Source organism: Mesocricetus auratus, unplaced genomic scaffold, assembly GCF_017639785.1.
Source record: "Mesocricetus auratus isolate SY011 unplaced genomic scaffold, BCM_Maur_2.0 Super-Scaffold_15014, whole genome shotgun sequence".
Lineage (NCBI taxonomy): Eukaryota > Metazoa > Chordata > Mammalia > Rodentia > Cricetidae > Mesocricetus > Mesocricetus auratus.
The window spans coordinates 67,277,787-67,304,697 of NW_024429186.1; the positions used below are offsets into that span (position 1 = coordinate 67,277,787).

Genomic DNA, 26,911 nt, shown 5'->3' on the forward strand with positions numbered 1-26,911 from the left:
TGAATAATGTCTGGGAGGCCAGCTTGGGACTTAACCAGACCTCCTGAATATGATGTCAGTGAGGAGACCTTGCCAATATATGGGTCCTTGGGCATTAGATTGGTAATTATCCCTGGCATACAAACAGACTTTGGGTGCCCCTCCCTCAATGAGGAATGTTCTCTCTGTCTGTACCCTTGGAAGAGGGCCTAGACCCTGCATGAATGAAATGACAGACTCTGGATATCCCCATGGAGAATCTCACCCTCCATTTGGAATTGAGTGGTTATTGGGTGGGGAGAGAATAGGAAGAGGGAGTAGGGATTGACAGGTGAAGTGAGCTTGTTGCTAATTTAAATAAATAAATAAACAAATAAAAAATGAAAAGTTAATGAGTGGAAATCTGTTGAAACACACAGTAGAGAGTTATGTCTCCTAAGCCTGTGCTCAGCCATGCAGTGCTATTATTCATGCATGATAGTCAAAAGGTCATTTGCCCACTGAGCATAAGACTCTCAGGTGTCTTGTAGCTAATGTTTTAAAATTTAGTATTTCCATGAGAATATATCAGACAATGGTGAGAAAAGGGTTAGCTACCTGCTGTGCTGCCTATGGATGCCAATATAAGGAAGCAGAGGCAACTCTTCTGGAAACATTTTCTTCTTATAGGCAAATACTGAAATCATTAAAACTCAACACTTAAACACACTGTGAGCACTGCTGTCCTCATGTGCATTTATTCTCCTTTTCGGATGGGTAAACTTGAATTCCTGGTATATTGATGGATATACTTGTGGTCAAGAAGTTCAAGCAACAGAATCAACCCCCACAAAACTCCATGGTTTTTGAAGGTTGTCTGCCTTGGGGAGGTAGTATTAGGGAGGAAGAATATAGTGAATAAAAAGCAGCATATCCCTCCAACATAGAAATTAATTAATTCCAGACAAATGCAAGCAAATACAGAATTATTACTTAGGTTTGAAGCTGTGAATGTTGCAAAAGCTGTATTCTAGTGTAAAGATCTGTAATGCTGTCTCTAAATCCTACCCAGGTAAAGAATCCTGAATTATTTACCATTTTTAAAGATATGGTGTTTTCTGAAGTGAATTATTCTTAAACATAATCACATATGCTAGTTTACTATAATTTCTTTGAAATGGTCAGACTTCATAGTCAAATAAATGTGTCATGTAAGGCATAAATTAATGTGCCAAAATATGATTTAATTTTTATTAAATATGCAGCACCCTTCTTCGAGTTCTTAAATGTTCACCATTTTCATAGCTGGTTGCAACAGATATTGTGAATGGTCAAAAATTTATTCTAAATACATAAAATCTGTGAGAATTCTGTATCCACAGAAGTGGAAATACAGGAGTGCTGGGGAAGTCCTGTTATTTGCCTGTTATTTGTCAATAAAGTACTGTTGAGCCTATAGGAATCTAGATAGGTGGGACTAGGAGTACAGGAGGATTCTGGGAAGGAGAAACACAAGAGAGTCAACATGTAACGCCATGGGGTAGGAAGCCTGGAACTATTCTCCGGTAAGAAACATACTTAGATTAACAATTATGGGGTAATTACTTAAGTCAGAGCTAGCTAGTAAGAAACAAGCAAGGCCAACAGCTTCATAATTAATATGGCCTCCTGTGTGTTTATTTGGGACTGATGCGGATCTAGAACCAGGCTGGAGGAAAGGCTTCTCTCAAGGAAAAAGCTTCTCTTAACACAGGAGAGTCACTTTTTTTTAGCTATGAGACAATGATGTAACATCAAGGAGCCTCACCAACTTCACATGCTTCTTAGCATTCCTCAGCAATGTACTCACTAAGTAGAATACTATACAATAAGATGGCCTCCTGCCCTTGGGGACAGAATTTCCAAAGATTTATTTATGTATTTGTAAAGAAATCATGCTTTCAGACATTTTGTTTTTCAGTTAGAAGGGAATATTTCTATAGTATGTTGATTCTTCTGAGCAGGGAAATAAAATCATGGGTTTAATTTTCAGAGGATGATAGTGAACATATGAAATATTTAAAACAATAGAAAGCATTGAAAGGTCACTCAGTGTTAACCAGACCTGGAGAATTTGTGCTAATTTTGGATAACATCATAAGGATACCAGAAAAGACAGAATATTAGTGACTATTTTTTAGCTTTCAGCATCCCTGGGTTCAATCTGTGCTCACATTGTTCTTTGTGGTTAAATAGGATATCATATTGTTGAAGGCAAAAGCATGTGACAGAAGGTAATTGCTTACCTCACAGAAAAACAAGAAACAGAACAAGGCTAGAATCTGGGCTTCCTAAGTGATGCTGCTAGTATATATCTACTTCCATAAGTCAAACCATATTTGTAAAGGCTCTCCATTCCCTCAACAGTGGTACCACTATACAGTTAGCTAGTGGTAAGCTCCATTCTCTGGTCTTTAGACAGGCTTTATTTGTGCATGCAAGATACCAATATATAACCTTTCTTTTTGTCTAAAAATGAAAGTTTATGATCAGTATATGAAAAACTATATATAATTACAATAAATATATACAACATATATAGGCAATAATTACCCTAACAGTGTCAAACTTATTATCATTTGGTAAATTCAGAGAAAATACTCAATTTTCTATTCTTTGCTGGTGAGTTCAAAGTCTTGTACCTAATTTGCTTTCCATTCTAATTTGCATTGTCAAAACTATCTTTTAATGTCTCTCATACCTATTACATTCAACACTTCTTTAATAAGCTTCTTTATTGAGCATGATAAACAAGGAAAATTATAATTTTAATGTCTAGTCTTCAACTCCCTCAGAGACCTGAGGAGGAAATAATATTAACTGAGCAAGCAGGAAGTTTGAGCACGTAACTTGACAAATGACAGATATAGCAGGCTGCCTGAACAGTCATCCAAAGTTAAACAAACAGGAATTCAAAATTAGTGACTGCAAACCTTGACAAGGCAAGGAGTTCCAGTCCTTCAGAAAATCCTTCTTCATAGAAATGTCTGTCAGATACTCTGGACCTGTATGGTTAACTAACGGCAAGCTTCATTCTCTGATCTTCAGACAGACATTTTTTGTACAGGTAAGATATCACCAGACTAGGCCTGTATCTGGATAAGCAGGCTGCAGGAAGAAAGAGACACTTGGCCTGGCTTGATCAAGCATTTGAAAACCTCAAAGCCCACCCCCAGTGACACACTTCCTCCAAAAATGTTATACCTCCTGAAATGCCTCTCTCTCTGAGCCTATGGAGCCATTTTCATTCAAACTACCAAAGCACTTGATTATTTTTGTTGTCTTGGGTATTTTGTGGGTTTATATAAATTCTCAGATATATAAAACATTCTGCAGAGATTGGATTTGTAATTTGATGTTGATTTCATAGAGCCCATAGATTGTTTTTGATAGGATGGTTACTTTCACAATACTGTTCTTACAAATTCATGCTAATAAAATGTGTTTTTGTGTTCTTGTACCATCTTCAATTTTTGTCTTCAGTGTCATAGGTTTTCACTCTATAATATTTTTGTAATCTCTTTGTGATTTCTTGTAGGTTTGTTTGCTTTGTTTTAGACTTGGTATGTGATTATGTGGATGAAGTTGCTTCCCTTATGTCCTTCTCCGTTTGTTAGTTTTGTCTAAAGTAGGGCTATTGACCCGAGTATGATAACTTTTTTGATCTTCCAATTTGCTGAAAATTTTTATCATCTATAGAAGTTTCTTGGTTGACTCTCTGTCATCTTAAATGTACAGAATGCCACCTGAAATTGGAGACACTTTGACTTTTGATTTTTCTATTTCTTTATCTTCTCTTATCGAATTGCTCTGCCTAAGACATGAAGAAATATATTGAATATAAGTGGAGATTTTGGAAAACTATGTTCCTAAATATTAGTGAGAATGCACCAAATTATTGATTTTTGAGAACTGAATCATTTCCACATCTCTTGAATGAAGACAACTTAGTTAGAATGAATGTTTATTAGTTTTCCTAGGATTTCCTTGAGAATTTTTTGTGCTGTTGTTTAACATACCTCTTTTTCTTGTTGAGTTTTTATTTGGTTTTGGTGTCACATTAGTACTAGAATAAGGTTTTAAATAATGGTTGATTTCCTTTGTCATTTTATGGCATAGTTTGAGTTGTATTGGTATTCTTCACTCAAGGTCTGCTAGAATATCACACTAATTAAAACTAACTGTGGACTTGTTTCTTAAATTGAGTGATGCTTACTAATTCTTTCACACTGGATGCTATAAATATGCTGAAATTATTTATATCCTCACTATTTAACTTTTGTAATTTATATACATCTAGAAAGTATTCAATTTAGTTTAGATTTTCTAAAGTTATATAATATGTTTCAAAATGTCTTCACAGTTCTCTGAATTTCTTCAGTATCTCTTTCAATGTTTTCTTTTTCTTCCATTTTATTGTTGATTTGTATCTTCTTTTTCTTTTGACTAAATTTTCTAAGAGTTTTCCAAATATTTTATCTTTTAAAACGTGAACTCTTTAATTGATTCTTTCATTATTATTCTAAATATCTATTTTGTTCATTCCTGATTTTTTTAAATTTTATTTTCCAGTTTAAATTGAGATAAGAAACAAGGTTGCTTCACAAGTCAGTTCCAGGTCCCTCTCCCATTCCCTCCCTTCCTCCCGTGCCCTCCCCCCCAACCCCCCCCCGTTATCCCCTCATTTCCCCAGGGAGGGTGAGGCCCTCCATGGGGGTGTGCATAGTCTGTCATTTCATATAAGGCAGGGCCTAGACCCTTCCCCAAGAGTTCAGGGTGAGAGTGCACCTCACATTGTTCTATGGGAGTCCAAAGTCCGTGTGTATACTCGGGATGAGTACTGATCTGCTGCCCAAGGCTCAATAGATTCCCTAGGCCTCTTCACTGACACCCAGATTCAGGGGGTCTTGATCAGTCCCATGCTGGATTCCCAGGCTGATGCCTGGGATTCAAGAGTTAACCTTTGTCTGGTCAGCTGTTTCTGGGGGTTAAACCAGCCCAGTCTTAATCCCTTTGATCATCAGTCCTCCCTCTCTGTTACTGGCTTTCTTGAGTTCAGCTCAGTACTTAACCAAGGGAGTCTGCCTCTTCTCGATCAGCCACTGATTTTTTTTTATTTCTCCTTGCTTATATTCTCACCTGCTTTGGTAATTGGTTTCTTTTTTGTTTTCTCAATGCTTTGAAAGGTATTTTCAGGTCTAGCAATTTCTGATGACTAGCTCAGAACTTTTTCTTTTGAGTGTCTTTATCAACCTCTTAAGATGAAAGTGTCTTTTCCAGTATATGCATGAATGGTTTGAGGCTATAAATTCTTTAAGCTTGCTTTTATAATGCCATCTTTTCATTCACCTTCAAATATGATAGATAGTTTTTTGGGTATATTAAACTAATTTGACAATTGTGATCTTTCAGAGTTTTGGAGACAGTCCAAACCACCTTGGACTGATGGTTTGAACTAAAATGGTGACATGTTTTGATATGCCTACTTTAAGTAAGACCTTATGTTCGTCAGCTTTCAATATATATTCTTAGTTCTGATTATTTCATTTTAATTATAATATTAGAGAGTTTCATTTCGTATTCTATCTGCTTTGCGTTTTCTGTGTCACCTGTATATGGATGAGCTTGTCTTTCTCTAGATTTGAGGGACATAATATGACTTCATTAAAAATATTTTCTATGACTTTTGCAGGAAATTTTTTCTTGTATATTATTTAATGGAGTGTCCAAATTCCTGTATTTTCTATTCATGAATATAAATTGTCATTGACATTTGTCAAATAATCTTGGTCTTCTACTTTGTCTTCATATCCTGGCACTCTGCCTTACATAGGATTTATTCTATACATGAGACTTTCAACTGAACTTTTTATTTGACCTATATTGTTTTTAATTTTTATCATCTTTTCAGTTTATTTTTTAAGGTGCTTCTATCTCTTTAGTACATTCTATTTAAATATTGTGGATTGACATCTTTATTTTAACATCTGTAATTCTCATAATTCTCAAAGGAAAGACTCTTCTTGGTGTTATTTTACCATGTGTATTCTTTTGAATTTTATATATAAAAATTCATCTGAGTTATTTTGAATCTGGATATTGCTATTGTTTTCATAAATTTTGGAGAAGACAAGTTTTCTTGTTTTTTGTTACTTGGTTTTAGGTGTGGTATCTGACTTTCTGGGGTTATATTATTGGTCCAAAATTTTGTTTTTGCTGTTGCTCTTTAATTTCTATAATAATAGAATAGTTGGGTACTACAAAACATAAGTTTTCCAAGTACCAATTTTTTGGAAGATAAATGGGCACTAGAAGGCCAATGCATAAATAATAGTATGATAGCATGAGTGAAAAGGAAGAGTAGTAAGAAATCATAGTGACTCTAGTGATGAGAACTGGATGGTGTGATGGGACGCAGAGAAGGGGGAATCCGTAGGTGTTGCACTAATTGAGTTAATGGAAAAACTCTAGTAATGAGAATGTAAAAAAAAATTGAGGTTATCAGCCTTGTGATTTGGAAGATATAACAGAAGCTATAATGGATGTGAGAAAAGATAAAAGAAGAAAAAAAGAAAAAGAAAGGAGAAGGTAGAATGAACCATAGGGGACAATGCTGAACTGCTACAATGACTCTATAAACAAAAAAGAAGCTGGGTAGAAATCTAAGATAATAAAATATTATGAATTTTTGGTAGATAGAGAATAACTGTTTTGTGAAAAAAAAGATCTGGGTGGAGAGATAAAAATGAGATCACAAGCTTGAAAACTGTGTTTTGTTTTTTGTTTTTTTGTCCTTGATTGAGCTGTTTCTTTGGCTCCGTGGTGTTGTTCAAGATTTTACTTTGTGTTAATGTTTGCCATTATGGTTCTTCTCTTGTGGACTTCTGATTCACTTTGTGTGGAGAATTTTCTTGACTTAATTCTGTGGGCTGTGGAGAGCAGAAACAAACTCCTCTTAGCCATTTCACTGTTTTGTCACAGGATCTGGGGCTGTTTGCATGTTTGCAATAACCAAAACAACTGTTTGGAGTGTGTGTTCAGATCAACTGTTTTGCGTTTCTCAGTTGGAATGTTCCCTGGCAGCAGTTGCAGGGAACACTAAGGCATTCCTAACAGAGAAACATCTGTCGAGTTTCTTGTTGGAGTTTTTCAGTCTGGTATGTATGGGGCACAATGTAACCATGGAAGCCTCCGGCATGGCGCAAGTCTATTTTTATAGTAAAGCATGCTCATGTGTCTGATGGTAGAATAAATTTGTTGGGACCTTGATCAAATAAATTTGGGGACTACAGAAGTAGATAATGCAGTGAAACAAAAATCATGTTCCTTTTTTCACATGAAATTTAGTAAGTTACTTGTTACTAAAATGTTAAAGAATACTTGTTACTTTGTGACTTTTAGTCTCATTCTCCCGGGAAATAAAAAATTACTCTCTTAAAAATACAAATATATAAATAGCTTGGAGGATAGTTTGGCTAATATGTTTTCTAGTTCACTGAATTTGTCTATATTTTTTAAGCCAACAAATAAATAAATTAGTGCTGATTGTGAGATGCCATGAAATACATACAGAGCACATTTAAGGTGTTATTACAGTGAAGTATTTCATATTGCAAGCTGACAGAAAGAATGAATGTGAGAAAGGACAAAAACAACAACAGTGACAATGAAAGACATTTATTTGCAGACCAATTGATCATTATGGTTGTAAATACACATTTTTTACCACCTTCTAATGACTAATCACTAACATGCCTTCACTAAATCAAAAGACACAATTGATTCTCCTTGGATATGAGCTGACAGTAACACACTGGTGTATCAGAATTCTACAATAGCATTTATGAAAAAATGTTTCATATGAAACGTCCTTTCTATTGTCTCAATTAGTCTTAAGTCAGTGTTAGAAAGTTAGTATCCTTATCTTATAAAACTGAAAACAGGAGATAGCCAGGGAATTGACTTGCCTGTAGTTTATTAAACTAGCTAAAGAGCCAGACCTTTATACGTAGGCCAAAGCTTAGTACAGTATTCCAAATTCTCCCTGTTTATAACAAAGTAGAGTTCTTTGAACTAACACAATGTTGCTGTTTTTTTTTCTAAATTCAAATGATCATCACAGGATATGTAACAGAGACAGCAAAATGAATCTTAAGAGCAAGAAATTTAAGGTAAGCATGAATTCCTCCCTCTGCAAATTTATACAAATAGAAAATAAGAAGGTATCTGTAAAAACTCTTAAGAATTATTTTATTTCTCTTCAATTCAAATATGAATAAAAATATGACAAGTCAGAATTTCTCATTTCCACAATTTCAATAAAGGTTGCACAAAGAGGAGATTTTCATTTCAGTGTCCTGATAGAAATCTGGGGTATTGTGATGTATTTGGGAAGTTATAATTTAAAAATTGAAAAGTTGCAAGGGGAATATTTAATCAGGAGGGAATATGGACTGTGTTCTTGATTCATTAAAGTATAGCTAAAGGAAATAATATGTTTTATGAAAAAATTTAGAATACAAAAGCACTATTATTATGAAAATCATCAAATTTGAAGTACTAGCATATAGTGGAGTGAAATAGATGGATTTTTTTACAAATTAAGAGGATAAAAACAGTATTATAGGAAATGATTATATGATTAAAATAAAAATTCAGCCTATACATCTATCAAAAATAAAATGTATAGTTTTCTTGAGTTCAAACAAAAGATGGAATCAGAATAGTGCTTTAAGCAGTACTGCAAGGGATTGCAGGCAGGAATATGTGATACCCATGGTCTACCCAGAAATTAGTAGAACTGGCATACTTTGAATGGGTTATTAGTATATGTATAAATGGCTCTGAAATGGATAAGTAGGATAGCTGTATACTTAATGAACCAAGAAAAATATGACCGATCCATACTTAGAAAGGTCATATGTGACTACTCAGGCAAAAATTGGTGGCATGTGTTGCCAGTTCAGAATTTTATGAGGGTCGAATATCATCATTTGTGTGGGGTGTTAAATGAATGTGCAGTGTTCACTGATTAAAGCAATGAGATCTATGTTATATCAAATTTCTCCCTCTGTTAGGCCATAAGATGTAGTTCATATTCTTAATGGCACACTGAAAATTTGCTTCCAGAATATAACAGCAAGACAGCAAGATTAACACTGTGTGCTTGATGCTTGACTCGTGTGTGTGTGTGTGTGTGTGTGTGTGTGTGTGTTTGGTCTCCCTCTCTTTCTCTGTATCATATATTAATGAAAGACAACACAAAGAAGTAGTTTGCAGAATTAAAATTTATGGTGTTTACATATGTGATTCAATATGTTTAAATGCATAATTCTTAAACACTTAGTATCAATATTTAGAAATTATTAGGTATCTTCCAGCATTTAGGAAACTGAAGCAGGAAATTTGCCACAAGTTTGAGGCCAGTCTTAGTTATAAAGTGAGTTTCAGGACAACCTAGAGTACAGAATGAAACTATTATTTAAAATAATATTGTAAATGTTCAAAGTTGTGACCTAAGGGAAATCCTTAACTGAGCTTCTCTATTATGCATATTGGATGCAAGGCAGGAATAAATGCTACTCAATAACACCAAGAAACTATTAGGAAAAGTGCCATTGAAACAGAATATAAAATTAAACACATCTGTGCAGAGTGAGCAGGTTAAATCTAGAAACATAAAAGTGTTCTTTGTTACACATTTTGGTGTATAATAAATATATTGAGAATGATAACCATAGTTAGTTTTTAAGAAGGAGAAACCAATGATGCTCCATTTCTCAAACAGTAGAATCAGTGGATTTTTGGCACATTCCCTCCAAGAATTAATCGCCAAAGCAAGAAACATAAAACAGAAATAAAAACTCATCTTTGAAGAAATTACATCTGTACTCCCATATCAAATATTTATAGGCTGCCAAAGTACAGGGGAAATCAAATGAATGTGGGGGAAAGCCAAGTGAGTGTGATTGCTGCTGATTTCAGCCACAGATGGTAGAGTGTAATTGTCCAAATAAGTGGTATATCCTGAGGGTCAGTACAGGCACAGTGTGCACTGGCTTGGAGTGGAGACTTCCCTGAACTCTGTAGGGTACATTCCGTAATAAGAAAGGTGGGGACTAATGAAGAAGCAGGAGCCGAAATCTTTTTAATATGCAGTACACCATTTCAGCTGGTAGATGAAGCAGGAAAGAGTTCTGCACATGCTGATCAATGAAGTAGAAGACACAGGATTGTAATAATTCACAAAGACAGGCAAACACAAGAGGGAGCAGAATGTATAGTCAATGGCTGTAAAACCTTTTTCTTTTTGAAATTATAAAATAATTACATCATCTGCATCACATTCTTTTCCTCTTTCTAAACCCTATCATGTACACACACACACACACACACACACACACACACCCATAAACACAATCTGCTCTGTCCATATATGTTATCTGTTACATATAATCTCATGACTGACCATTGTTATTGGATAACAATTAGGAACTCTTCCCTGGGAAAGAATATTTCTCCTGATCTCATCATTACCCATTTGTCTGTAGTTATTTGTCTGTGACTGAAACCCTATGCCACTTCTCCATTCTATGTTAACATGCCCCTTGTTGGTGTGATTGTTCAGGTCTCGTTAGGTAACAATGTTGATGACACTTCATAGGTGTAGCATCTTTGTCATTTCTAGGAGACACAAATTCACAGCAAACTTTCTATTCCAATAGAATTATGCCAGGTCTTCCTCAGTGATCCCTGAGGCTTCGGTGTAGGAGTTGTTGTACATGTATCTGTTGCTAGTGAGCTATTGGCTATCAAACAATCTCTTGTTTCTTTTTCTATAAATGTTGTCATCTGTTCTAAAGAGCATTTTCTTTTATGAGAGGTGAAAAATACATGCATCTGCAGGTTTAAGGCTAAATGTACAGAAGATAGTTAGTGATCATGCTGATTTGTTATTTGGGGACTGTAACTGTGGCAGGGCCCAGGCAGATGGCGGGGAAGTTTGTTAGGATTGCGACTGAATTTCCATGTAGAATGAAAAAAGCTTTAAATGGATTTTAGAAACAAAGGAATAGAGAGAAGTATGGCTTCTTGTTAGCAGCATTTTTATCAGGTGGGCTCTGTTTTGCTAGAGACAAGTAGAGGCTCATGTGGCTCACTTAAGGGAATGTTCCTGAACCAGCATAAGCAAAGCAAAACAAAACAAAACAAAAAACCAGCAGCAAGGTTCTTTTAAGATGCTCTATTAACATTTGAATAGTGTGCATGAACTTTTGGCAGTGGCAGTGACCACATCTCCAAGCCAGCACCATGCTGCTGGATGTCAGCATAGACTGAGGCAGTGAGCTGCAGTCAAACTTATGCCTCTCATGTTGGAAAGCCAGCAGCTGTATCTGCTTTAATTTTAGCAATGTTCTTTAGGCTATATAAGACACGTGGCCAGAAAAACATAAGGTTTTGCAATAAAGTTAGATTCAGGTATATAAAAATATAGGTAGACTTGGGAATGTAAAAGAAATAAGATATTGAAAAAATAAAAATAAAGCAGCTGGGTGTGGTGGCACAGGCCTTTAATCCCAGCACGGTGGAGTAAAACATGAACAAATAGTAGCTGGGTGTGGTGGCACATGCCTTTACTCCCAGCATTGCAGAGGCAGAGGGCTCTGTCTCAGAGAAAAAATAAATAAAAGTAAAAGAAATAGAGTAATATAAGTCACACAAAGATGCAAAATACACTGAGAGTCTGAATACTATATGCTATTGTGTTTTTCAGTTTTTTTGATTGCTAAAGAAGGAACAACTGCTAAAGTATACTTGATTATAAATGCTGATGAATTAATCCAACTTATATATTTCAAAAGTGCTTTGACTTCAAACTTTAAATATAAGTACCGGTTACTTGGGAAAAGAGTTTTTATTGATGTTTCCATAGAAAATGGAAAGCTGTGCATTCCTTCCAGACTTCTGTGGTTTGGTGAACCAAGACCCCGAAAGCAGTGGCCCAGGTGATCCAGCCTCTAAAACAGTTGAGATGATAGAGCCTTAAGGACTACAAAAATGGACTTAGCCATGTTTCCGAGTTTTGTCATGATCCCCATTGTATGGACAGCACCCCCAATCATCAGGAAGTAGTTTAGAGTTAGCAATATCCAAATTCCCATATTGTTTATAAATCATTGTTTTCATTTAAATGGGGTTGTTTATAATTGGTTAATGATCACAAGTAATCTCTTTTTAAAGGTAAAAGGCAAATATAGTATGGAAATGAATACTTTGTATTGGTATGGTTTTTCATTTATCGATACAAATTCAAGGTCAATTTTGTGTTAGGTATGTTTCTCCTCTTGATTAATTATTGTGCTTATACTGATCTTTTAAAACTTAATACATAATTAAATATAGACTATAAATAGTTACTTATAATAGTCAGAATTTATAGTTAGGTAAATTAGGTTTTCTAGATATACAGAAATATATTTGAAATAGACAGTCTTCAAACCTTTCAAAGACCTTCAGAAAATGGCATTTAAAATGGTTTAGGGTTTTTCTTGACAATGAGAAATGTCTGCTCCTGACAGTGCCAGTTACGTCTGAGAGGAAAATGGGCATCGAAGAAACTCGTTATGGAGTTTGCTTTCAACATGGCACATTAGCCATTTGGGCAAGAAATGCTCTTTCCTAGACTGTTTGACTGTTGCTGTATAAACTGGACATGCAGGACTCACAGTAAAATGACTGCTGAATCCAAACAGTCCTACAGGGTTCCTGCTTCATGGAAGAGTCTGCCAGACTTTCTGCCAGACATGGAAAATGACTGACGGACTGCAATTCCCTGTGGACAGCTTGAAATTTCCTGCTTTGCTGAGAAGTCTTTCAGGCTCACCATGGCCTATAGGCTGAAGATGGATGCCCCAATGTTACAGAGGAAATTCGGGTGACTGTACAGGCAGTGAGATGTCTCTGTCAGTTCTAGGGTTTATATATGATCCTTCTGTGGACTTTGATGGAGTTGAAGGCAGTTAGTTATAATCATAGTTTTCCTTAGTTATGATAAAAGATAAATTACATATAAGACTTAGACTTACAAAGATAGAATACATGATATTTTATTTAAATCTTGCTAAATGTTAATGGACAAAATATTGTAACTATGTTCTTGATAACTGATCTGTTATATATAATTTGACTATGTTATAGTTAAAACCTTTCTTTTTATTTAGACAGAAAAGAGGAGATTATGGGAGATGTCATTCTGTAAATCTGTCTCTCTTACTGGTTTTTGAATAAAGAACTGTTCGCTAGCAAGGAAGGAAGATAGGTGGGACTAGGAGTTGAGGAGGATTCTGGGAAAGAGACACAGGCAGACACAATGTAGTCCACCAGAAGAGTAAGCAGTCTGGACCCTTTTCTCCAATAAGAGAAATGCTTAGATTAACAGTTATGGGTTAAATACTTAAGTCAGAGCTAGCCAGTAAGAAACAAGCAAACGACCAACAGCTTCATAGTTAATATAGCATTCTGTGTGTTATTTGGGGACTGCAACTGTGGCAGGTCCCTGGTGGATGGCAGGGAAGGCTACACTCTACAAGTCAGAATGACCCAAATCATTAAAACAAATGACAGATGATGTGAGTCCGAAAGGACACTCATCCATTGCTATCAGGTGTGCAAACTTTTATAGTCATTATAGAAATTGGTGTGGCAGTTCCTTAAAAAGCTGTGACTATCTACTTCAAGATCTAGCTACAATGCTACAAGTATCTATGTAGTAGAAGGTGGAATCCTTCTACTACATAAATAGTTGTTCACACAACACGCACGCACACACACACACACACACACACATATATATTTCTGATGTATTCATAGTAACTGGAACCAGCTGGAAAGAGCCTTGATGTCCATCAACAGGTGAATAGATAAAGAAAAGAAGATATACTGACACAGTCACAATTTATCAGCTATCAATAAATGAAATCTTGAAATTCACAGAGAAATGATGGGGCTGTACAGAAATCATACTGAGTGAGGTGAACCAGATCAAAAAATATGCTATGTGGAACTCGAGTTGGAAGAGGCGAGTCCGGTCTCAAAATGGAGGGCCATGATCCAAAGGAACCAGAACAGTTGAGGAAGTTGTTTATTGGTGGTCTGAGCTTTGAAACCACAGATGATAGCTTAAGAGAACATTTTGAGATAGGGGGCACACTCACAGACTGTGTGGTAATGAGGAACCCCCAAACAAAACGTTCCAGGGGCTTTGGTTTTGTGACCTACTCTTGTGTTGAAGAGGTGGATGCTGCAATGTGTGCTCGGCCACACAAGGTTGATGGGCATGTGGTGGAACCAAAGAGAGCCATTTCTAAAGAGGATTCTGTAAAGCCTGGTGCCCATTTAACAGTGAAGAAAATTTTTGTTGGTGGTATTAAAGAAGATACAGAAGAATATAATCTGAGAGACTACTTTGAAAAGTATGGCAAGATTGAAACCATTGAAGTTATGGAAGACAGGCAGAGTGGAAAAAAGAGAGGATTTGCTTTTGTAACTTTTGATGATTATGACACCGTTGATAAAATTGTTGTTCAGAGATACCACACTATTAATGGGCATAATTGTGAGGTGAAAAAGGCTCTTTCTAAACAAGAGATGCAGTCTGCTGGATCACAGAGAGGTCGTGGAGGTGGATCTGGTAACTTTATGGGTCATGGAGGAAACTTTGGAGGTGGTGGAGGTAATTTTGGGCATGGTGGAAACTTTGGTGGAAGAGGAGGCTATGGTGGTGGAGGTGGTGGCAGCAGAGGTAGTTATGGAGGTGGTGATGGTGGATATAATGGATTTGGATGTGATGGTGGCAACTATGGTGGCGGTCCTGGTTACAGTAGTAGAGGAGGCTATGGTGGTGGTGGACCAGGATATGGAAACCAGGGTGGTGGCTATGGTGGTGGTGGAGGAGGATACGATGGTTACAATGAAGGAGGAAATTTTGGTGGAGGTAACTATGGTGGTGGTGGTAACTATAATGACTTTAGAAATTATAGTGGACAACAGCAATGAAATTATGGATCCATGAAAGGGGGCAGTTTTGGTGGAAGAAGCTCAGACAGTCCCTATGGTGGTGGCTATGGATCTGGTGGTGGAAGTGGTGGATATGGTAGCAGAATGTTTTAAAAAAATACAGCAGAAAAGGGCTACAGTTCTTAGCAGGAGAGAGAGTGAGGAGTTGTCAGGAATGCTACAGGTTATTTTGAGACAGTCATCCTAAATGCATTAGGGGAACTGTAAAAATCTGCCACAGGAGGAACGATGATCCATAGTCAGAAAAGTTACTGCAGCTTAAACAGGAAACCCTTCTTGTTCAGGACTGTCATAGCCACAGTTTGCAAAAAGTGCAGCTATTGATTAATGCAATGTAGTGTCAATTAGATGTACATTCCTGAGGTCTTTTATATGTTGTAGCTTTGTCTTTCTTTTTCTTTTCATTACATCAGGTATATTGCCCTGTAAATTGTGATAGTGGTACCAGGAATAAAAAATTAAGGAATTTTTAACTTTTCAAGAAATATGCTATTTTTCTCATCTATGTGAATGTTAGCTTTTTTATTAACATAATATTTTATTTGTTCTTTGGAAATTTGACATTGTTCAACACAATCACACTTATCTCCGAGTCCCTCATTGCTGTATGTAGTTTAAGAATAGCTTGAACTCAGTCATATGCACACACATTCAGAGTGTGCATTTAAAAATACAGTAAAAGTATGCTTATCATTATTTTCTGCAACTCATGAATTAAAACAAAAAGTTAATCCCAAACTGGAGTAGTTGAGTGTTCACTTCAGGACTGTTAAATATTAATTAGCTTCATTTATCCCCAGGGGTACCAAGGAAGTAAATTCGATATTTCTATGGTTACATAAACCACAGAAGAGATCTCCTTAACACTCTTGTCTCTCAATTTCATACAAATTAACAGAATCCCAAGGGCTCAAAAATTTTGTGTCATATAGTGGATACTTCAAACATTTCAATAGAAATTTGCTTAAAAGAGCTTCCACACTGACAACTCTGTTCTGGAAAATGGAATTTCTATTGCATTCTGACTTGTCCCTTTAACCACAACCACCTTAATTGTCCAAAATAGAACTCCAAAAGACAAAGTCAATCATCAAATTGGAGCTGTCCAAAATCATTCAGCAAGACACAAAATTGCTCAAAATCTAAAGGTAAATTTGAAGGTAACACCTATAATGTAACACTTGAACATAGGATTACCAAGTGTCATATTTTTTTCACAAATCCCAACAAGTCGAAACTCATTTATGTGTTTTACCAAGGAGAGGTGAAAAGCAACTGATGTTGACTACTGAATAGAAAAATCACTGAAGTAAAATATTACCAGCAGATACTTGGGCTTTTGTCTTCCTCTGTCTGTGACCAGTTCATTGCATTGACCGTTACCCTAAAATGTACCTTTTGTTCCTCTGTGGAAACATATTTAACTATTTTCTGTTAAAATTCTTCAAAACTGCTTATCCTGATAGTTGTGATCTTGTATAGCCTTGTGATGAAACATTGTTGACATTCTGCAGACAGAAGGAGAACATAGGCCAGGGAGTCTGAACAGAATTTTGGAGATACTAGAACATTTCTCAAGGGACAAGCAATTTGTACTTGAAGATATGCTAGAAATAAAACTCACTATACCAGCTGGGCAGTGGTGGTGCACGCCTTTAATCCTAGCACTGGGGTGGCAGAGGCAGGCAGATCTCTGTGAGTTCAAAGCCAGCCTGGTCTACAGAGTGAGTTCCGGGATAGCCTCCAAAACAATACAGAGAAGCCTGTCTCAAAAAACAAACAAATAATAAATTCACTATACCTTTCAGTCAATCAATTAGCCATAAACAGTCTTTTGCCACAAACTCCTTAAGATCTATCACTTATTCCCCCATATATAGGACAAAATCAAAATAACTGGTGCAAATATTGACTCCAGTGAAATAGCATAGAAGAATACAGACCATCAGATGGTTAGCCACAAATGTCTTCATACAATATTGTTAAGGAACATATTGGGGTATGGGTGGATAATTGTTAGGAGTAAAACAAAGGCAGAGTGGTTATGGTAGCACTTGACTAAAATCACAACATCAGAGCAGGCAAGAAAAATGGGTCATAGTTTAAATATAACCTTGTTTTCATGGTCAGACACTATTGAAAACCAACAAGGTGGATTTGTTTGTCTCAGTCCTTCCTAAAATAAAAGTTAAGACATTGTGGGGAAAACCGTTCTTAGGCACAGCTACCTGGCATTAACTAAATATGGTCCGACCTTTTCTCCTATTTGCATTCTGTTTAGTATACGAGTTTCATACATAGGCATATTCTACCTCAACACTGAAATGAAATGTTAAAATAAAACATGATAATTTGCAACTTGCCTGACAGAAGCAATGATCTCCTAAGGAGACAAAATTTTATTTCTCAATCTGACTATCAGAGTACTGAAAAGATGAATTCCAAAATGGAATTTCCCCAAAGAATATTTAACTGGGAGCCTGGTAATAATGAAAGTATCTGATTTGCAATTTGTCACAGAGATCTCCAAGATGAAACTGAAATCAGGGCTGAGTCTATGGTGAGTGGGACAGTGGGTTGACAGCATAGCTTCTCTGTGCAGTTTTCTTCTTCTGTTTAAGCTTTAAGTCAGCCTTCTATGCCCCCAGAGGCATTTGGAGGTAGGCTCCTGGATCTCTCTGTCTCTCTTTCCAGTTGGCAATTGAATAATGATTTCAAAACTCCTCCATAAAATACCTGAGTACTAATAAAAAGCATAAGAATTTGTAATACATCTGTGTCTGAATATGTTGATAAATATATTTAAATAAAATACAAGCAAATATTTCCAAAAAGAATAACAGTATAAATCACATGAAAGTAGAAAAAATCATAACAAAATAGTAACATGTGATTTCTGGTCAACCTATAATACATGATAATTTGTTGACATTTTCAAAGGAGAACATTCATATTTCACAAAATGTAAATGAAATTGGCTTTTATTTTTTTATTTCACTCATTTTTATGTGTATGTGTGTTTTGCTTAGGTATGCATGTCTGCTCACCATATACTTTCATGGTGTGTACAAATGTCAGAGAGGTCCTTGAATCACCTACAAATAAAGTTACAAACAGTTATGAGATACCATGCAGCTACTGGGAATTAAATCTTGGTGTTTTTGAAGAACAGCCAGTGTTTATAACCCCTGGGCTATCTCTTCAGCTATGAAAATGACTATTGACTATGCTCTCTTTACATTGTTTATGGAGAGAAAATGGTTGTTAAAGAAAGTCTCATAAGCTATTATTTTTTTCATCTGACAGGTTGATATGACATTCATATAATATATTGGTGATAAAGATTTTGAGCCTTTTTAGTACTCTTCTGGCCTTTGTTTTCTTGGCACAACATAAAAACAGAATAACAATAGAACTCATCAAAAATTGCAAAATACATGTAATTTAATATAAAATTTAAACTTTAAAATTTTTTATAAAAACAAAACCTCCCTTTTGTACAAATTGTAATGAATAATTTATAAATTATTCTGGTTTAATTTCTGTTGCTATGATAAATACCATGACCAAAATCACCTTGGGAAAGAAAGAGTTTTTTTCAGCTTGTATCTTACAGTCCATCATGAAGGGAAATCAGGGTAGGTATAAGGTTTCAGGCTTTATGCTGACCTGCCCCTGTTACCTGGCAGAATGTACTCAGACAGTAACTTGGCCTGCCTTTCCATGGAGGTATAAAGTACCACTTTAAGAAAAACAGCCTGCCCACTCACCTCTTTTTGCTTTTTTCACTTTCCTGCTCCTCTCTTTCACTCTCTTTTCCACTCTCTTCTCTTTCCTGCTGTTCCCCTAGGGCACGCAGGAATTTTCCTGTCTCTCTTCTCTCCTGTCCTCTCTGTGTGTTTCTCTGTCTCTTTATCTCTTTTCTCTTTCCTTCCCCCTTCCATCTCTGTTCTCAGTTTGCCAATATCTACGGCTCCCTTTGCTCCCATTCACAGTAAACTCCATGGGAATTTGTTGATTTTCATAGTTCATGTTTCTTTGCTTGCAGCTTCAGCAAAACAAAAACATTAGGAACTGAAAGGCAGAAATCTGAAGACAGGAACTGAAGTAGAGGCCATGGAGGATCACTTACTGGTTTGTTCTCTAATAACTTGATCAGTCTTGTTTCTTATAAAATCCAGGGCCATTAGTGCAGAATTGACACTGCCCATAGGATCTGGACCCTTCTGCATCAATTATTAATCAAAAATATGTACCCATGTGCTTGCCTACAGGCCACTTGATGGAGGAATTCACCTATGGATACAGCATCAAGACCATTTGACAAAATGACCATTTATCTAAATAAGAAGAGTAAGGTCCCCCACTATGACTGATAACTTCCACAGAGACAGGGTTTTGACAAAATTTACAGAAGTGGGCCTCTTGAATCGCATAACTCAAATCCAAATTCAAAGTGATTGTAATTCCCATCATAGTCATGCCACTGTGACACCAAAGGGCAGATCTGGCAGTGCGTTTCTGTATTTTGGAGGATTCAGAGCTGGGAAAGACTGATGATTCCTTTTATCTTCTAGTAATGTGCACAGACCTTTGCTCTACTACATCCATACAGGAGACAGGAAGCTTGCAGTTCATTTCTAGCCCAATTCATCTATGTCCTGTGTTCAAATAATGTTGTGTCTTCAACACAATAGGACCTTATCAAGGAGTTCTCATTTGAAAACAAGAGTGATAGTAAGACTGTTTTGTTTGCGTGGCCTCTATGGACTCCCTGACAACAATATGCAGAGAGGTGTCTCACATATGGTATTAAGTTTTCTAGGTAAATAGTTAATGGCTTCCTGGGAGCATTATCCATTCACAAAGGACGCTTCATTTCAAATTCATTATATTTATGATTATGTTTTCATAAGGATATAAAAGATATGTTTTCATAAGGATTTTCAGAGTCTCTCATATCATCCTGGGCAGGGCCTAGATCCTCCCCCATGTGTCCAGGCTGAGAGAGCATCTCTTCATGTGGATGGGCTCCCAAAATCTATTTGTATGCCAGGAATAAACACTGATCTACTCTCCAAGGTCCTGCAGATTGTCAAGGGCTCTACTCTGACACCCAGGTTCTGGGGTGGGGTTGGTGGATCTGGACCAGTTCCATACTAGCCTCTCAGGCATCAGTCTGTGATCCTTGTGTTCCCCCTTGCTTAGGTCAGCTGCCTCTGTGGGTTTCGATTGAGAGATACCATAATAGAGGGAGTCATTGTAAGTTGGAGAGATTTGGCACTAGTGAGATCTTCACAGATCTACAAGAATGACAACAACTGGCATTAAGGCTACCTTAAATTCCCTCCCCTGATAATGAGATTGATGACTACCTTACATGCCATTCTAGAACTCTCATCCAGTGATGGAAGCAGAGACAGATACTCACAGCTAAAAACATAACTGAGACCCTGGAACCCAGTTGCAAAGAGTAGTGATGAGCAAAGGAATCAAGACCTGTTTTTTTTTAAACAAGGTTTCACATTGTAGTCCAGGTTTCCTTGTAAATCACTACTTAACACAGACTTCCCTCAAATTAAGGATATTCCTCAAGTCTCAGTTTTCCTGAGAGTTGATAGAAAAGACACAAGCCTAATGCCTATGTTGAGAATCTGTTTATGCTTTAATTGTTGTACATGCTCTGTAGAGAGGGTTTGCTCAAGTCTTTTGATGCTTCTCTCTCTCTCTCTCTCTCTCTCTCTCTCTCTCTGTGTGTGTGTGTGTGTGTATGTGTGAACATGGTGAGTGAGTGTGTGTAGTGTGTGTGTATGTGTGTGTGTGTGTGTGTGTGTGTGTGTGTGTGTGTATGTGATTTATGGGAAATCCACAGAGACAGTTGAGATGAACTCATGTGAGTTCACTAACTCTAGACAGTGCTTTGGAGCTACATAGGTCCAAACTAGACCCTCTGCAACCTAGGCACCATCTGCACCTGGGTGACAGTTGAGTAGCATGGTCTGTATGTGAAACCACTGGCAGTGGGACCAGGATCTATCCCTGATCCTTGAGCTGGTGTTTTTCAGATTGTTCCATATGGTGAGATGCCTTGCTCAGCCTGGAGTTGGTACTGCCTGAACTGAACCTGCCAGGCTTTATTGACTAGCTATGGGAGTACTTACTCTTTCTGAGGACTGAATAGGGTGGAGATAGAAAGGAGGGGAGGGAGGGAGAAATATTGTTGGTATATAAAGTGAATAAAATGTTACTAAAATCTAGAACACCAGAAGAGTTTGTTAATTTTTTAAAATTAATACTATGCAATTTATTAGATACACATACCATGGTTAATCTATCCATTAACTTGATAAAGGAAATCCATGCTCCTTCTAATTGTTGATAATATGAATAATACATGTACACAAGTTTTTGTTTGAAAACATATTTGCATTTGTGAGTCTAATGGCTAGTAGTACTGTATCCCTTCAGAGTTGGATCTATCATTCTCATACGTTCCCCCGTGATGAAGATTTAACAAAAATAACCCTCTAGTAATTTTTTGTTTCTTTAATGTAAAGTGTATTTTTTCTGATTATATTCAAGGGTATTTTATTTTCTCTGTTGGTCTTATGAGAACCTTAGATAGAAGTTTGATTGTCTTTAGCTATTCTGTTAGCTCTTTGATTCTGCATTTGAAATACATCCTTCCAGAACAATAAGGTCATTAGAGGAAGTTTGCATTGCTGGGGCACTAGAATGATGATTAAACTTTATTGCATTTAATTTTTTCATCAATAAAATGGGAAGTATTACAATTCCTATGTTTGAGTGTCAGATGAGTTAATCCATGTAAAACAAGTACCTTTGCTATTAGAATAATTTAAATGTTCCATACACATAAAACATAATGGATAGTATTATAGCTATAATGGAATAATTTATAATATATAGCTGTTATATGATGGATGTATCAGTTATTGTCACATACTGATTATATCTTCATCATCTTTTGCCATTGTTTACTTCTGTTCACATGTATCCAAGTTCCACATCTGGGTAAACTGAACCATATCTGGTCCTTGAAACCCTAATTTCTCATCATCTTCTCTGTTTTCTTTCCAGGACAAACAAAAGTATTCACAGTTTCCAAAAGTTCTGGATTCATGTTTTTTTCATTGTTTGATTTCATTTTACATTCCAACCTCAATTCTCCCTCCTACCTCTCCTTCCATTCCCTCACCTGCCCCCTAGCCTATCCCCTATCAGTTTAGAGTTTAATTGGAAAGGCCAGCCTGAATGTTAATGATGTACATGGTGACTTTAGAACTTGAGTCTGTTTTTGAGGCATTCACTATAATATAATTATGTTTCTATATAAATTATATTATTTGAGGTATATATAAATATATACCTCATTATCACATTATTGCAGCAATATTAATCAGGGCAAGATATACATATATATATATATATACATATATATCAGAATACATGACTGTGCATGTTATTTGTTGACAATAAAATATGATTTGACTTTAAAATTAGGTAATAAAGTATCCTTTGCACTATTGCTTAGATTCCAGGAGCTCAGCCTAGTGCTTGGCTGTGGATCACTCCATCAGTTACTGGATGTAGGCTCTATGATGACAGTTAGGGTAGTCACTAATCTGATTATAGGGGAAGATCAGTTCAGTCAACTCCTCCACTATTGCTAGGTTACTTCTATGTTTCTTTTAAGGGCTGATCATTTATCATTTAAAAACTATTGATGAACTCTTCTCCAGAGATAACTATTTCTCTAGCCCCAGCAACATTTGTCCTTATGTCACACTCAACAAGAAATTTTTGACCCATCCCTCAATCTTCCAGAGGCTGCTCTGGGCATTGACAGGACCTTCCCAAACAGGAAAGATGACAGTCCTCACAGACCCAACCTGCAGCTCCCCTCACACCTGTGCGCCCAGCACCAGGTGACCTTAAGTGCTCCTGGGACCCATCCCCTGCCCAACACCCACTCCCTCAATCTTTTGGGGGCCAGCTCTGGCCATCAAGAGGATCAGCCCACACAGAAAAGACATAAGCCCTTCCAGATCCCACCGTCTGGCATGCCCAGGTTCAGCTTCTGGAAAGAAGGAGACCAGTGGTGACAGACCTGCAAACAGTGGAAGAAGAGATAGGAAGAACACAGAAAAAGAACTCACTCAGCAATGGAAAGACCACAATGACCCCTCCAGAATCTAGAGACCCAATGTCAGGAAGACCTGAAAAGCACAACATAGATGAAGCAGAAGGGAAAGACCTAAAAAATTATTTTATGAAGATGAAAGAGACCCGCAAAGAGGAAACGAGGAAATCCCTTAAAGAAATAGAAGAAAAGCAAACAAAAAATACATGAAGTGGAGGAAAAGACAAACCAAAAAATTCAAGAAATAAACAAATCTCTTAAAGAATATGAGTACCAAGAAAAAAACTACCAAACTAATGAAGGAAACAATGCAAACAGTAGAAGGATTGAAAGCTGAAATAGAAACAATAAAGATAAAACAGAATGAGGGGATGCTAAAAATAGAAAAGCTGGGTAAATGATCAGGAACTACAGGTGTAAGTACCACCAATAGAATACAAGAGACAGAAGAGAGAATGTCAGGTGTTGAAGATTCATTAGAGGATACACAGTCATCAACCAAAGAAATATCTGAAAACCAACAAATCCCTACAACAAAATATCTAGGAAATATGGGACACTGTGAAGAAGCCAAACCTGAGAATAATAGGTATAGAAGAAGGGGAAGAGATACAGCTCAAAGGTACAGAAAACATATTCAACAAAATCATAGAAGAAAACTTCCCTAACCTAAAGAAAGATATGCCTCTGAAAATACAAGCATCTTACAGAACACCAAATAGGCTGGACCAGAAAAAGAAGTCACTTCGACAGATAATAATCAAAATATCAAACCTACAGAATAAAGAGAAAATATTAAGAGCAGCTAAAGAAAAAGGCCAAGTAACATCTAAACACAGACCTATCCAAATTACACCCTATTTCTCAATGGAAACTATGAAATCCAGAAAATCCTGGACAGATGCCCTACAAATGCTAAGGGAACATGGATGCCAGCCCAGACTACTATATCCAGGACAGCTTTCAATTACCATAGATGGAGAAAACAAAATATTCCAAGACAAAGCCAGGTTTCAACAATATGTATCCATGAAACCAGCCCTACAGAAAGTGCTGGAAGGAAAACCTAGACCCAATGAAGATAACTACACTCACAAAGACATAGGCAATAGATAATCCCACTTTATCAAACACCAGTAAAGGGAGGAGAACCTACACACAAAAACACCATTACCAATAAATAAAAAACAAACAATGGTCATTAATATCCCTCAATATCAACGGTCTCAACATGCCTATAAAAAGACACAGATTAGCAGAATGGATATGAAGACAGAACCCATCCTTCTGCTGCATACAAGAAACACATATCAACGTCAAAGACAGACGTTACCTCAGAGTAAAGGGTTGGGAAAAGATTTTCCAATCAAACGCACCCAAAAAAACAAACTGGTATAGCAATCCTAATATCTAACAAAATAGATTTCAAATTAAAATCAATCAAAAGAGATGAAGAAGGACATTTCATATTCATCAAAGCAAAAGTCCATCAAGATGAAGTCTCAGTTCTGAACATCTATGCCCCAAATACAAAGGCACCCACATTAGTGAAAGAAAAATTACTAAAGCTCAAATCACACATAAAATCTTATGTACTAGTAGTAGGAGTCTTCAACACCCTGCTCTCACCACTAGGCAGGACCTACAGACAGAAACTTAACAAAGAAACAAAAGAACTAATAGAAGTCATGACCCAACTGGTTTTAACAGATATGTATAGAACATTCCACCCAAACACAAAGAGATATACCTACTTCTCGGCACCATATGCAACCTTTTCTAAAATTGACCACATAATAGGAAACATAGCAAACTTCCACAGACCACCATGCATTAAAATTAGAATTCAGCAATAATACAAATCTCAGAAACCCTACAAACTCATGGAAATTGAACAATGCACAATTGCACCATCCCTGGGCAAAGTAAGAAATAAAAAAGAAATTAAAGACTTCCTGGAATTCAATGAGAATGAAGACACAACATACCCAAACTATGGGACACTCCGAAAGCAGTGCTGAGACGAAAGTTAATAGCACTAAGTGCTCACATGAAGAAACTGGAGAACAGTCACACTAAAGAATTAATAGCACAACTGAATGCTCTAGAACAAAAAGAAGCAAACTCACCTATGGGGAATATATGCCAGGAAATAATCAAATTGAGGGCTTAAATCAATCAAGTAGAAACCAGAAAAATGATGCAAAGAATCAATGAAACGTAGAGTTGGTTCTTTGAGAAAATCAACATGATAGATAAAACTTTGTCCAAACTAACCAAAAGACATAGAAAGAGCATGCTAATTGAGTAAAACAGAAATACAAAGAGGGACATAAAAAGGGGCACTGAGGGAATCATCAGGGCATACTTTGAAAACCTGTGCTCCATAAAATTCGAAAATTTAAAGGAAATGGACACTTTCCTGGATAGATAGCACTTGCCAAAACTAAATCAAGAACAGATAAACAATCTAAAGAGACCTATAATCCTTAAGAAAATAGAAAGAGTCATCAAAAGTCTCCCAACCAAAAATAGCCCAGGCCCAGATGGCTTCAGTGCAGAATTCTACCAGAAATTCAAAGACCTAATTCCAATACTCAAACTATGGGTTCCACACAACCGAAGCGGGAGGCTCACTGCCAAACGCTTTTTACAAGACTACAATTACTTTGGTACCCAAGTCATAGAATAGCACAACTAAAAAAGAGAATTATAGACCAATTTCCCTCATGAAAATCATTGCAAACATACTCGAAAACAGTAGCATGTTGGATTCAAGAACACATCAGAAAAATCATCCACCATGATCAAGTAGGCTTCATCCCAGCAATGCAGGGATGGTTCAACATTAGAAAATCTATCAATGTAATCCACCATATAAACAAACTGCAAAGGAAAAAAAACACATGATCATTTCACATGCTGAAAATACCTTTGTCAAAATCTAACACCCCTTCATTATAAAGGTCCTAGAGAGATCAGGGATAACAGGAATATACCTCAACATAATAAAAACAATATACAGTAAACCAACAGCTAACATCAAAACAAATGGAGAGAAACTCAATACAATTCCTCTAAAATCAGGAACAAGATAAGGCTGTCCACTCTCCCCATATCTCTTCAATATTGTACTTGAAGTTCTAGCTAGAGCAATAAGATAATAAAAGGAGATCAAGGGGATACAAATAGGAAAAGAAGAAGTCAAGCTTTCACTATTTGCAGATGATATGATAGTTTACCTAAGTGGCCAAAAAACTCTGCAAGGGAACTCCTAGAGCTAGTAAAAACCATCAGCAACATGTCAGGATACAAGGTTAACCTAAAAAAAATCAGTAGTCCTATTATATCCAGATGATAAAGTCGCTGAGAAAGAAATCATAGAAATATCACCCTTTTCACTAGCCATAAACAACATCAAATATCTGGGGATAACGTTAACCAAAGAAGTGAACGACCTGTGTGTCAAGAACTTTGAGCCTATATAGAAAGAAATCAAAGAGGATACCAGAAAATAGAAAGCTCTCCCATGCTCTTGGATTGGTAGGATCAACATAATAAAAATGGCAATCTTGCCAAAAGCAGTCTACATATACAATGCAATCTCTATCAAAATTCCTGCACAATTCTTCACATACCATGAAAGAACAATAATCAATTATATATGGAAAAACA

The 26,911-nt window shown here is 36.5% G+C and overlaps 1 protein-coding gene across 1 annotated transcript; it reads left to right on the plus strand.

Annotated features, from left to right (window-relative positions):
- Window positions 1-14,053: 14,053 nt before the first annotated feature.
- Window positions 14,054-15,225, plus strand: LOC121139390 (heterogeneous nuclear ribonucleoprotein A3-like). Its single transcript, XM_040743138.1, has one exon. The coding sequence runs from the start codon at window positions 14,092-14,094 to the stop codon at window positions 15,049-15,051; it is 960 nt and encodes a 319-aa protein (XP_040599072.1). The 5' UTR covers window positions 14,054-14,091; the 3' UTR covers window positions 15,052-15,225.
- Window positions 15,226-26,911: the final 11,686 nt, after the last annotated feature.

Coding starts and splice junctions, on each gene's coding strand:
- LOC121139390 (XM_040743138.1), top strand. CDS start 14,092: ATGGAGGGCCATGATCCAAAGGAACCAGAACAGTTGAGGAAGTTGTTT.